Raw genomic sequence first — 12,213 nt, forward strand, 5'->3', positions numbered from 1 at the left:
CAACACTTCACTTCCATTTAACTTTTAAGTTCAACACAATTCTTAACAATTGTCTTAAAAAAAATCATTTCGGTCGAATTTGTATTCAACTTTGATGTCAATTAGGTTTCATTTACGCACAGTTGATTTATTTATCTCCGCTCGTGAGACGCAAACTGCCTGTGTGACCTTTCAACATAAAAGCGTCGGGCCAGTCTATACGATGCGCGGCTGTTATTGTGAAGAGCTTGTGAGGAAATGAAAGCATTTGGAAAGGAAGTATGCGCGGGTCAAGCTGTGTCGTCAACTAAGCTAAGCTAAGCTAAGCTAACTAGCCGACCGTGTGTGCCGTGGACTCCAAAGTCGTGTCCAAAAACAACAGAAAATGTTCTTGAAGGGTTGAGAAGCGCCGAAGCTGGCGAACAAGCACAGGTTGGCAAGTCAAGCGTGTTAAACGTCAACTTTAAACACGGCAACTGCTTGAAACGTTGACTTGTCTGCGTGTGTTTCTTACTCGGGCGCTCGTCTTCTTTCATTCTACGCGTTATTCAACTTCGGCAGCAAGACAAAGCTTTTGGAAATTCGCTTTTAAGTCTTTACAAGAAGCAGACGTAACACTTGGTGGCGCTCTTTCGCGGCCGCTCGCCGTCCAAGCGGAACAAGCCGGACACAAGTCGACAAGATGCAAAAAGAAACTAATAAAGCCATTAACACAAGAGTTGTTGTTGAACGAGTATGATCGCCATTTTGACATAAGCTTTTGCTATTGTCAATAAAACACAAAATATTCTTCACGAAGTGGGGAGAAAGCATCCAGAACGCGTCTCGGTCCAATTGGGTCTCCAAAAGAAAATCGTGTCATGAATTGTATGCGCTCAACTTTCCCTGTTGATGTGAAATGAAACCTTCTTTGGCTGCTGCTGCTGATGATGATGATGGTGATGAAGAAGAGCGTCCATCTTTAGTGCGAGGAGATGCTGGACTTGGACGCTCGCCTTGATGACTTCCTGTCACGCGTCGCCGCGGAGACGCGAGAGATCCAAGAGTTGGAGCGGCAGCTGACAGACGGTGAGCGCAAGCGTCGACCAGTCGCCCACTCGTCCTCGTCCTCCTCGTCCTCGTCCTGGTCCTCGTCCTCGTCCTCGTCCTCGTCCTGGTCCTCGTCCTCGTCCTCGTCCTCGTCCTCGTCCTCGTCCTCGTTCTCGTCCTCGTCCTAGTCCTAGTCCTAGTCCTAGTCCTAGTCCTCCTCCTCCTCCTCCTCCTCCTCCTCGTCCTCGTCCTCGTCCTCCTCCTCCTCCTCCTCCTCGTCCTCCTCCTCCTCCTCCTCGTCCTCGTCCTCGTCCTCCTCCTCGTCCTCGTCCTCGTTCTAGTCCTCGTCTTAGTCCTAGTCCTAGTCCTAGTCCTAGTCCTCCTCCTCGTCCTCCTCCTCCTCGTCCTCCTCCTCCTCCTCGTCCTCCTCCTCCTCCTCCTCGTGCTCGTCCTTCTCCTCCTTCTCCTCCTACTCCTCCTCGTCCTCCTCATCGTCCTCCTCTTCGTCCTCCTCCTCGTCCTCCTCCTCGTCCTCGTCGTCCGGCTGGAATCTCGGGCCGCGCCACGCGCCCTCAGCGGTGGGACGTCTTCAGGGGGCGGGGCTCGCTGTCCGTCGCGGGGCGCCAGCGGCAAAGCGCCACACCTCGTCCTCCTCATCGTCCTCCTCTTTGTCCTCGTCCTCGTCCTCCTCATCGTCCTCGTCCTCGTTTTAGTCCTCGTTCTCGTCCTCGTTTAAGTCCTCGTCCTCGTTTTAGTCCTCGTCCTCGTCCTCCTCCTCGTTCTCCTCATCGTCCTCCTCTTCGTCCTTCTCCTCGTCCTCGTCCTCGTCGTCCGGCTGGAATCTCGGGCCGCGCCACGCGCCCTCAGCGGTGGGACGTCTGCAGGGGGCGGGGCTCGCTGTCCGTCGCGGGGCGCCAGCGGCAAACTCGTCCTCGTACTCGTCCTCGTCTTAGTCCTCGTCCTCCTCATCGTCCTCCTCTTCGTCCTCGTCCTCGTCCTCGTTTTAGTCCTCGTCCTCGTCCTCGTTTTAGTCCTCGTCCTCGTCCTCCTCCTCGTTCTCCTCATCGTCCTCCTCTTCGTCCTCCTCCTCGTCGTCCGGCTGGAATCTCGGGCCGCGCCACGCGCCCTCAGCGGTGGGACGTCTGTAGGGGGCGGGGCTCGCTGTCCGTCGCGGGGCGCCAGCGGCAAACTCGTCCTCGTCCTCGTCCTCGTCTTAGTCCTCGTCCTCCTCATCGTCCTCCTCTTCGTCCTCGTCCTCATCCTCGTTTTAGTCCTCGTCCTCGTCCTCCTCCTCGTTCTCCTCATCGTCCTCCTCTTCGTCCTTCTCCTCGTCCTCGTCGTCCGGCTGGAATCTCGGGCCGCGCCACGCGCCCTCAGCGGTGGGACGTCTGCAGGGGGCGGGGCTCGCTGTCCGTCGCGGGGCGCCAGCGGCAAAGCGCCACACCTCGTCCTCGTCCTCGTCCTCGTCCTCCTCCTCCTCCTCGTCCTCCTCCTCGTGCTCGTGCTCGTCCTTCTCCTCCTTCTCCTCCTCCTCCTCCTCGTCCTCCTCCTCCTCCTCCTCCTCCTCGTCTTAGTCCTCGTCCTCGTCTTAGTCCTCGTCCTCCTCATCGTCCTCCTCTTCGTCCTCGTCCTCCTCTTCGTCCTCCTCCTCGTCCTCCTCCTCGTCCTCGTCGTCCGGCTGGAATCTCGGGCCGCGCCACGCGCCCTCAGCGGTGGGACGTCTGCAGGGGGCGGGGCTCGCTGTCCGTCGCGGGGCGCCAGCGGCAAAGCGCCACACCTCGTCCTCCTCATCGTCCTCCTCTTCGTCCTCGTCCTCGTTTTAGTCCTCGTCCTCGTCCTCCTCCTCGTTCTCCTCATCGTCCTCCTCTTCGTCCTTCTCCTCGTCCTCCTCCTCGTCCTCGTCGTCCGGCTGGAATCTCGGGCCGCGCCACGCGCCCTCAGCGGTGGGACGTCTGTAGGGGGCGGGGCTCGCTGTCCGTCGCGGGGCGCCAGCGGCAAAGCGCCACACCTCGTCCTCGTCTTAGTCCTCGTCTTAGTCCTCGTCATCGTCTTAGTCCTCGTCCTCGTCCTCCTCCTCGTCCTCCTCATCGTCCTCCTCTTCGTCCTCCTCCTCCTCCTCGTCCTCGTCCTCGTCCTCCTCGTCCTCCTCCTCCTCGTCCTCCTCATGAGCACGTCTCTTGTCGTGTGGCCTTCAGGGCAGATTTTGGCCAAGGATCTCCTGCAGAAGGACTTGGAGGGAATCCTCGCTGGACTTGAGGAGTATCTTGGAGGACTTTGTCTCCAGGTGCCACTTCCCCAAATTCCAAAATGGCAAATCCGGGCGGGGCTCAGGGACCCAAGCAGGCGACCAATTGGTCACGCTCATCTGCATTTGAGCGTTAAACGGTCACAGAAGACATTTCAACATTCGATATTGAAACGGCAACATATTGATGCAAAGCACACGTTCGCCAGCGTCATTAGCATGTCGTCACGTTCCGCTCGCTCTCCTTTCAGGTGGCCCACCTGCAGGCTGAGAATGAAAGTCTTCAGCGCCACCTGGAGGACGCCGAGAGACACCGCAGGAGGCTGGAGGACGAGGCCCGCGCTCACGCTCAGGTGACCTTTGACCCCACCTACCTAATTTACGCCATCGTTTTCATGTTTGATGGCACGCGTTCGTTAGGAGGCGGCGCTCCAGCAGGCGGCGCTTCGGACGGAGGCCCGGTTGCTGAAAAGCCAGAAGGCGGGGCTGGAGGCGGAGCTGAGGGAGCTGAGACGGGTGAGAGCGCATGGAAAGGCCAGCGTGTCACTTCCTGCGTGTTGATGAGGTCACATGATTTCAAACCCAGCGGAGCAGAAGCGGCGCGGAGCAAAACCCGCAGCAGCTGGACCGCGACCGCCGAGCCCAACTGGAGGATGGCGTGAGCCCACACCGCCAACTTGGACAAAAATCTGCCAAGGACCGCCAGCGCGCAACGCAACCGGAGGAAGACGTGAACCGATATCGCCAACGCGAAGATGAGGCCGCCCGCTACGGCGAGCGCGGCGTCCGGCTGGAATCTCGGGCATCGCCACGCGCCCTCAGCGGTGGGACGTCTGCAGGGGGCGGGGCTCGCTGTCCGTCGCGGGGCGCCAGCGGCAAAGCGCCACACCTCGCCAACAGGTAACGCGTACGCAAACGTATGCAAGCATGCGTGCGTGTCAGTCTGTGTGTGTATTTGTGTGTGTGTGTGTAGGAGTGTGTTGCATTTGTGTGCGGAGGTGGCGTGCGTGGAGCGAACCCTCCACAAGAGACGAGCGGAACTTCGCGAGGCCGACCGGCGATTGGTGCACGCGCGCCAGCGTTTCCATAGCAACCAGGTGAACACGCAGGACAGGACAGGACAGGACAGGACAACAAGTCAAAGTCTTGTTTGTCTTTCAGGCCGCGTCCCAACACAGCGCCACCAACCTCAAGCGGATGGAAGTGCGCCTCAGGTCAATAAATGCAAGCAAACATTTCCTTTCTTCTCTTTTTACAACAAACAACACATTTTTAACACTATTTTACACGAGAGCTGCACAATATAACAAAAAAAAAAAAAAAAGCAATATAATCAAATTTTTATTGAACCCTTTTTCTAAACACTGTTTTCATTCTTATTTGTTCACTTTATGTTGCAGCTTATTAAGCATGTTTAAAAATAGATATTAACAGCCTTTAAATGTGATTTTAAATGGAGACTTTTTTTTCACTGAAATATTTTTCAGGATCTTATTTCAGACTTTTTTTGTGTGTCCTCATTTTGAACCCTTTCAAACACATCAGAGTCCTGCAGGATGAGGAGGCGGAGCTTGGAAAAAGGACAAGGGTGGAGCATCAGCGGCTGAGGCCAGTGGAGGCGGTGCTAAGGGGGAGAGAGGCGGAGTCCCGAGAACTCGCACCGCTGTCCACGCGGCTGCGCACGAGCGTCAATCAAATATATTGACAGTACCGGCGGTGCAAGGCCAGAATTATTCGGAGCCAGCGGCAAATTTGTGGACACATTTTGGCATGACAAAATGGCGGCCACAACAACAAAACACAGTCAAAGTGGTTAAGAAGCGGATGAATTGATTAACGTAATGCAGCGACCTTGAATTCAGTCGGAAATCTGGGGAGGGAACGAAAGGTCAGCCTGGTGAACTCATCGCTAAAGATGGATGTGAAAAACAAAATTAAAAGATGGATGGGAAAAGATATCAGTTTTGTACAAATGTAAGCTGAGAAATCTCTTTTTTCCACAGTGATCGTCTTCTGGAAGACACATTGCTGTTTTGAATCGGTTATAAACTGGAAATTAGAGGAGGGAAATAAACAATGGCTTTTATTTTGAAAATGTGAAACAAAAAGGTCGTTCTCAGAAAAGTGTGGAAAGGAGAGAAAAAAGCAAACCAGATCAATTGTGGTCGTGCTGAGTCGTTTAAAGTTGGAAAAGTTTGAAAATGGAGAGAAAACAATTATTTTGAAATTCTGAGTAAAAAAATTGTGCTGAACAAAATTTCGAGCTGGAAGAGACACGAGTCCTTTTCAGCAGGAATCAGCAGAGGGGGGCATTCCATCAATGTCGGCGGAAGTCCAATGACGGACGGCCATTTTGCTGACGATTGACAAGAAACTTAAAAAAAAATGGACAAACTGACAAAACTGTCGACGGACACGCCCCCTTCTGTCGTGTCTCCCACGCAGAATTGGAAATAACAGCGTTAACGGCAGCGCAATCATCTTATGAATAAACATGCTGCAAATGATCACGTAATTAGAATACCGATCACTTTCGGGAGACTCCGAATGATTATCGTTCACATGGCTGGGAGCTCATCGTGGGTCGTGCGGTCCACGGTCCTGCTTTCGTTCACTGAAATGGACACGATCTGCTCAAATGCATTTGGAAACTTGCTGTGGATTGAAAATGACATCATCAGGTCACGGCCAATCACGGCTCAGCTTGTGAACGTCACATGAAAAAGAAGTGAAGCGAGGCAAAGTCGGAACTTATTTTGCTGAAAATGTCAAAATAAATCAAGTGGACTTGTTTGAATGGGTCAAAAAAATGTTTTGATGTTTTATTTGGAAACTGAAGAGTTTCAAGTTGGAACAATTTGAATCCCAATTTTGTGTTCTTTTTTGGAGGCTTTGTCTGAACTTTTTGCCGCTCTTTTTCTTCTGCTTTTCTTCTGTGTTGCCGCTCGGACGGCAGCCACATGCCACGGCGGCGGCGGCGGCGGCGGCAGCGCTGACAAGGAAGCGGCGGCGCTCAACGCAAACTTGCCCTTTTGACTGCCACATCATGACAAATTTATTTTGAAAGCCGGAGACGGAAGTGCACGCTGTCGTCATGACAACGGCTCATGTCCAATGGGATGGGCTCTTCTCGGTCACCGTGGTTACTGTTGCTAGCAAACTCACAACTTCGGGGGCGCAACAGCTCGCGTCCACCTGCTCAAGCGCATGCTGACACACACACACACACACACACACAAATGTTAGTATCACGTGATACACGCACTCACCTGTTGTGTCAAATTAAAAACGCACATTATAGTTGTGTAGTGTTACATGTCCAAACACACACATTACTTCTGTGCTTTGAAACACACGCACTAATGGTGTAGCAATAGACACACAATTTTGTGTAGCGCTCAACACACACACGTGTTGTGTCGTTATGCACTCACAAGTTGTGTCAAATGAAACACGCACACACATGAATCCTAAGCAAAGACAGACAGACGTGCGGTGGCGCCACCTGCAGGCGGTGGTGGGCGGCAGCGTCCAGCAGGCCGAGGCAGCGCGCGACCCGGCGGCTCAGCTGGCGGGCGACGTCGGGGCAGGGGCGCGGCTCGGACCACACGTCCACCAGCAGGCGCAGCAGGCACGGCAGCCACATGCTAACGCTATATGCTAACCTGCAACAGATGCGGGCAGTTACTGATGTCCAACATGAAACACTAATGTCGACTAGTGGCAGGAAATTACCACAACAAAAATGGGATTCAATGTTTCACGCGCCTTTGAGTGACATTTGACAACTTTACAGGAGGAAACTTGTATATATTTTGTTATTAAAGAATTTTAACTGTAATTCAACAAAAGATGTCTGTGCCGAATCTAATATTGGGGTCTATGGAACTGAGCAAAAAAAGAAAAAGAAAAGGGGGTCTTCAAAGCAGCACATAGCGTCCACTTCAGTTCATTCAAGTCTTTATTTTTTGTACTTGTTAAAAAAAAGTGACCATTCGGGCACAAACGGGCCGAACACGAACAGCCTGCGAGCTGCATTTGTCTCGTCTGGACGTGTACCGTGTAGTTTAGGCAGCGAGATGGGAGGAGCAAGATGGCCGCCCGATGGCTTCAACGGCGCGCGCGGGCTGTCCAGTCCTACATCTTTCGTTAAATGTAAATCGATCCTCAAATTTTAAAAACTTGTTTTTTGTCGTCTTTGTCATTTTGTGTCATTTTCTTTTCAGTTGCTTTTATTGCTCGACTGATTTCGATTCCATATTCAGAACTTTGTACGCAACGAGGGTTGTTTTAAAGTGCTTTATAAATAAAGTTGACGGCTCGAATATAGAAGCAGTATTATGCATATATAATAGCGCCTAATATATACGTATATATGTGCGCGGCGCGGACGTGAAATGAAGTCGCATCAACGAAAAGAAGCTGAAATGAGATTTGTGGGAAGTCGGCGAAATGTGAGCGCGTGTACGAGACGATGACCTTACCGTGGCCACGCCCCCGTCAACATTTGCTGCAGGGCTCGCAGCGTCCACATCCTGGTCAACTCTTCGGGGGCGTCGCTGACCTCCAGGTAGGCGGGAACAACGCGACTCAGACGAGCCAGGTGGCGACACGCGCGCACGCCCATCCTCAACACACACACGGGCGGGAAAAGGCACATATTGACATCGGCCGCGTCGTCGCACGCACGCGCGACTTCACACACATCGGATCGCGATCGGCATTTTTGCCACCTGATCAATGACACGGTTGATCAATCGGCAAAAGAAAACCGCCGTCGTTAACGAGCTCCGTTTTAGCTGCGTTTCCCGCCAGATTATTAGGAAGATGTCGGAATGATTTACGATCGCGTAATGATCAATTTCCGGCATTTGAATTGTGGAGTCGCTCTCGATCGAAATTGGACGTTTCCAAAGAGAAACGAGCGCAAAATGTTTGCGTCAAAGTCACAGACGCGTTTCGGAACGTGGTCGTCAGGGCGCCACCCGGTGGACAAAACCAGCAATAACATTTCATCCGCGTAGAAAAAAAATGCAGCTGCTGTTCCGTCTTTGCTGGAAGAAATGTCCATAAGTTATCGCATATTTACTCTTACAGCATCGCAAAGCATTTATTTAGCGTATCGCCTCGAAAAGAGCAGAAAAGAGCAGCAGCTGCAAAAGTGCCAAAATGTTCTGGCTTGACTGGACCTGACAGTCTTCACGGGCCACACTCCAGTGACCCCCCCGACAGGCCCGTTGTGTTTGAACCCTGACCCCCACTTGAAAGCTCGTTCGGTGGGCGTCAACAATTACTTGAAGGTTTGACGCCATTCGTGGGTCGTCGGGCGAACTTAGATTGGATCGCTTGTTTGGGGTTTTCTTCACTCAAAGTCCTGATTGTGTAACACACGCACGCGCACACACACACACACACGCGCACACACACCTTTGCAGGTAGGCCGGCAGCGCCTGCGCGTAGACTCTCCTGAGCGCCACCTTGTGTTCAGCCTCCATGCGGACGAGGAGCAGACGCAGCACGTCGTCGTGACGACGCGGGACCGGGAAAGGCGCGGCCGCCGGCGGGGGCGCGGCCGCCGAGGGCGGGCTTTCCAAAACGGCCAGCAGGTCCAACATGCAAGCCAACGCCAGCTACGGACAGCCGGCGCATCGGTGAGGCGCGTTGCCGCGGCGACGTGCGTGCGCCTTACCTGGACCACGTCGGCGTCGGAGCCGCGCAGACGTTTGGACAGCGCCTCGTACATCACCTCGGCCCGCTTCAACGCACGCAACTCGCTGGCAGCCTAAACACGCAAAATGCAGGCGTCAAAGCGCTTCATGTTTGCGTCACGCGTGCGTGTGCGTCCTACGCGCTGACCGTGTTGTTGACAATGTGCTGCAGGCATCGGATTCCCAGCATGCACTTGTGCGCCTCGTGGTGGTCGCAGAGGAGGAGGGCGGGGCCCAGGAGGCGGGGCAACAAAGGGGCCAGGAAGGGGCGCCGCACCTGCAGGAGCGTCCACGAGAAGGCCGAGTCCGCCGAGTCCGCCTGCTCCGCCTGCTCGCACCGCTGCCGCGCCTCCCTGAAAGGCGCACGCACGCACGGCAGAAAGGCTTTGGTGGAGGTCCGAGGCGAGGTCGGGCGGGCGCGCTCACCTGCCGAGGTCAGGCCGCAGGACGTCCAGGACCGCCTCCAGGATGCCCGGCTGCTCCTCGGGCCCGCCTCCCGTCAGCATGTGGGCGGAGTCTCGCCAGCCTCCCGCCGCCAGCAACTGCGACTGCAGACCGCCGGACGCTGGCGTCCACGCCGGGCTCGTACCCGCGCCGTCCTGCAAGGAAGGTTTTTGGAAGCCTTCACGCGACATTCACGTTTTTTTGGGTGGGCTCCAACTTGCACATTTCTCGACCCGTTCTCAGCATTCCAACTTCAAAGTATTCACGCCAACATGGCTTCCATTTTCCTCATTCCGTTTTTCACCTCAACATTTGAAATTTGAAACCCTTCAGCAACTCACATTGGGAAGGATTTTGTCAGCATTGCGCACAAAATGTCAACATTTGCACCGTTGAAATCTTCCCAAATGACTTTTTGTCGTGCTTTTCTCCTCCAACATTTTCAGATTCAAAGAAATTCAAACCTCTCACCACGAAAGTCCCCGCAAAAACTCTCATTTTTGCCTTTTGTCAACAATTTCTCCCCTTTTTGGAACCTTTGCGACTTGAACGTGTTCGGCTTTTAATGCCATTCCAAACAATTTGCACCTTTTTTTCATTCAGCAATTTCTCCACAAATGAGATTTTCCAGTGAAATAACTCGATCAGAATTGACAGCATTTTCTTGGAATGCAAAATCTTGCTCTTCGGCGGATTGTTTTCTTTTGGAACGTGGGCTGAAGGTTCAACGCCAGCAACAGCGCAAATGAAAACGTCAATGACGTAGCTTGCATTGACTTCTTTCGTCCACTAGGTGTCCCATATGTTGCTTTCGCTGACGCGCCAAAGCTCCGAATGGTTTTCGACCTAACTCGAAGGTTCACAAAAAGCCGAACCCGCACATTTCTCGTAAGGTTTTAGGACTGCAAATAATCATCATTAAAATAATCCATTCGTTGAATGAAATGCAAGCTCACCTGCAATTCAGGTGAGCTTGCCTCCATTTGGGTTATTTCCTCTTCACAAATATGTTCTTACATTTATGACCCGAAACTGCTGACTTGTTGCATTTTTACAAACGATGGAAATAAAATGCTATGAAATGTCATAAAAGCCAAGAATGCTTTTTTTATGGCTTTCGTTCGCTATTTGTGACGTGTCCATTTTCCTACGTGCGTTTGCGCTTACCTGTGTGTGCGTGACGGCGAACACACACACATGCGGCGCCACGGCCAGCGTCACGGCCCTGGCGCGCCGCTCCGGGCCCGCCGCCCGCAGCTTGGCCAGCAGGGCTCGCAGGGCGGCGGCCACGCCGGCCACCGAGCGCTCACGCGGCGGAAGGGCGGCGCGACCGATCAGAGCGCGGACCACCGAGACGTAGGCCGCCTCCTGCCGGGAGCCCAGCAGCCAATGGGGGCGGGCCGCTCGGAAGAGCCGGCCCGCCCGCTCCGCCGGGAGGCTCGGGTCCGGGGCTCGGGCCAGCAGGCGGCGCCGCAGCTCGGGCAGAAGCGCCGCTACGGGCGGCCAGGGCAGAGGGGGGAGGGGCTGCTCGTCATCGCCATCCAGCTGGAGCTCGTCAAGGAAGTGTGAAACGTCCGTCATGGCCGCCTGGCACAGAAACAACACTTTGCTTTGACTTGATAATACTGCTACAGATTTGAAAATAGACTTGAGGGGGGGGGGGGGGGGGGGGTCTCAGTCCCGTTACTACGTCCCCTCGAGCCTCACGATCCACAAGTCAGTGACACGTTTTTTTTTCTTTTTAAATATATTTGTAATACATTTTCTTGAAAACTTCTTGGGTGGTGGCCAATTTACGTGGGTGACCCGCCCAAGTGTTTACATGGTGGGGGAAACACTAGTTTATGTTTACTGACAGCATTTATCTATTAATTTCCTTACATTACATTTGAATGCAATGTAAACTGATTTACTTTCATATAATAATTAGCGTTGTCAAAGTTAAAGCGTTGCCGTTATCTAATTCATCACACAAAAATATCGCGTTAATCATGTAATAACACAGATTAATCACCAAATTAATTTTGAGCGCAGATGTTTCTTTAGCTTACAGCAGATGGTTACGTTAAAGGTAGCACACTTTTTAAATAACGTTTCATTGAGATCAAAATTCCAAGATGGGATTAATCTGATTTAAAAAAAAAATAGCATTTGACAGCTCTAATAATAATCAAATAATTTCATATTATTATTATTATTATCTAACGATCACATTTTTTAAACAATATAGAATTATTTTTTTCAAATATCATTTTACAAATCAATTGACAAATTAGATTGGTCACCAGTTTACACTGTATACTTTTTTTCCATTCTTTCTTTTGGTGAATTACTCTTTTTTTCATTATTATTTACATGTGTGTGTGTGTGGAGAGAGAGAGAGAGAGAGAGAGAGAGATTTAGTACATATTAAAACGCTTCATAGCCAAACTGAATTAGACATCTTTTTATTCTATCATTATAAATACGAACGTAAGAAAAAGAAAAAAAGTTTTCACATCATAAACAAAGCACAGAAATAAAAGTTGCTTTTAAAATGTGCCTCTTTGAGCACACCACGTGATCACAAACGCGTGCTGGCGAAGTACATTTGTGTCCTGCTCACCTTTTTACATGATGAAGGAGGAGGTCAACATTTTTCGATGAAGGCGAGAACAGAAAAGAAGAAACAAAAGGGAAGCGCGGACACTTCCGCTTTGGGTGCGTTCGTCTGCCTAAGATTTCCCCCCGGAAACAAAAGCATGTCCGTCACAAAAGTTCCGAGAAGCAAAGTAGCGCCTTTTGGGGCAGCTTTCAATTTGGGAAAAC

At 52.1% G+C, this 12,213-nt stretch overlaps 2 protein-coding genes across 7 annotated transcripts; one reads left to right on the forward strand and one right to left on the reverse strand.

Annotated features, from left to right (window-relative positions):
* Positions 1-107: 107 nt before the first annotated feature.
* LOC147173130 (uncharacterized) lies at positions 108-7,165 on the forward strand. 4 transcript variants are annotated; one of them, XM_086075553.1, is made up of 9 exons: positions 108-411; positions 945-1,047; positions 3,204-3,292; positions 3,505-3,606; positions 3,674-3,769; positions 3,840-4,153; positions 4,227-4,350; positions 4,415-4,467; positions 4,799-7,165. In XM_086075553.1, the coding sequence occupies exons 2-9, from the start codon at positions 954-956 to the stop codon at positions 4,956-4,958; spliced, it is 1,032 nt and encodes a 343-aa protein (XP_085931679.1). In that variant the 5' UTR covers positions 108-411; positions 945-953; the 3' UTR covers positions 4,959-7,165. The 4 variants fall into 4 exon arrangements, with proteins under 4 accessions (XP_085931679.1, XP_085931678.1, XP_085931676.1 ...); XM_086075552.1 differs by having other exon boundaries at positions 110-411; positions 930-1,047; XM_086075550.1 differs by having other exon boundaries at positions 114-411; positions 541-1,047.
* tti2 (TELO2 interacting protein 2) lies at positions 4,626-12,151 on the reverse strand. Of its 3 annotated transcripts, none has more exons than XM_086075548.1 (9): positions 12,011-12,112; positions 10,573-11,009; positions 9,388-9,560; positions 9,110-9,314; positions 8,943-9,035; positions 8,681-8,883; positions 7,738-7,881; positions 6,759-6,918; positions 4,628-6,463 (listed from the first exon to the last, which is right to left on the reverse strand). In XM_086075548.1, exons 2-9 carry the CDS (start codon positions 10,984-10,986, stop codon positions 6,359-6,361), a joined length of 1,497 nt encoding a protein of 498 aa, XP_085931674.1. In that variant the 5' UTR covers positions 10,987-11,009; positions 12,011-12,112; the 3' UTR covers positions 4,628-6,358. The 3 variants fall into 3 exon arrangements, with proteins under 3 accessions (XP_085931675.1, XP_085931674.1, XP_085931673.1); XM_086075547.1 differs by having other exon boundaries at positions 4,629-6,463; positions 10,573-10,992; positions 12,011-12,150; XM_086075549.1 differs by lacking the exon at positions 7,738-7,881 and having other exon boundaries at positions 4,626-6,463; positions 10,573-10,992; positions 12,011-12,151.
* Between the last annotated feature and the right edge of the window lie 62 nt (positions 12,152-12,213).

This window comes from Leptonotus elevatus, chromosome 5 (assembly GCF_054856555.1).
Source record: "Leptonotus elevatus isolate MCC_2025b chromosome 5, RoL_Lele_1.0, whole genome shotgun sequence".
Lineage (NCBI taxonomy): Eukaryota > Metazoa > Chordata > Actinopteri > Syngnathiformes > Syngnathidae > Leptonotus > Leptonotus elevatus.

Excerpts from the sequence above, each read along its gene's own strand:
- LOC147173130 (XM_086075553.1), top strand. The coding sequence starts at position 954 with ATGCTGGACTTGGACGCTCGCCTTGATGACTTCCTGTCACGCGTCGCC. Across the intron at positions 3,607-3,673 it reads AGGCCCGCGCTCACGCTCAG|GAGGCGGCGCTCCAGCAGGC; the intron begins GTGACCTTTGAC and ends CGCGTTCGTTAG. Across the intron at positions 4,154-4,226 it reads GCGCCACACCTCGCCAACAG|GAGTGTGTTGCATTTGTGTG; the intron begins GTAACGCGTACG and ends GTGTGTGTGTAG.
- tti2 (XM_086075548.1), bottom strand. The coding sequence starts at position 10,986 with ATGACGGACGTTTCACACTTCCTTGACGAGCTCCAGCTGGATGGCGAT. Across the intron at positions 9,561-10,572 it reads TCGCCGTCACGCACACACAG|GACGGCGCGGGTACGAGCCC; the intron begins GTAAGCGCAAAC and ends CCTTCCTTGCAG. Across the intron at positions 6,919-7,737 it reads TTGACGGGGGCGTGGCCACG|GTTAGCATATAGCGTTAGCA; the intron begins GTAAGGTCATCG and ends CATCTGTTGCAG.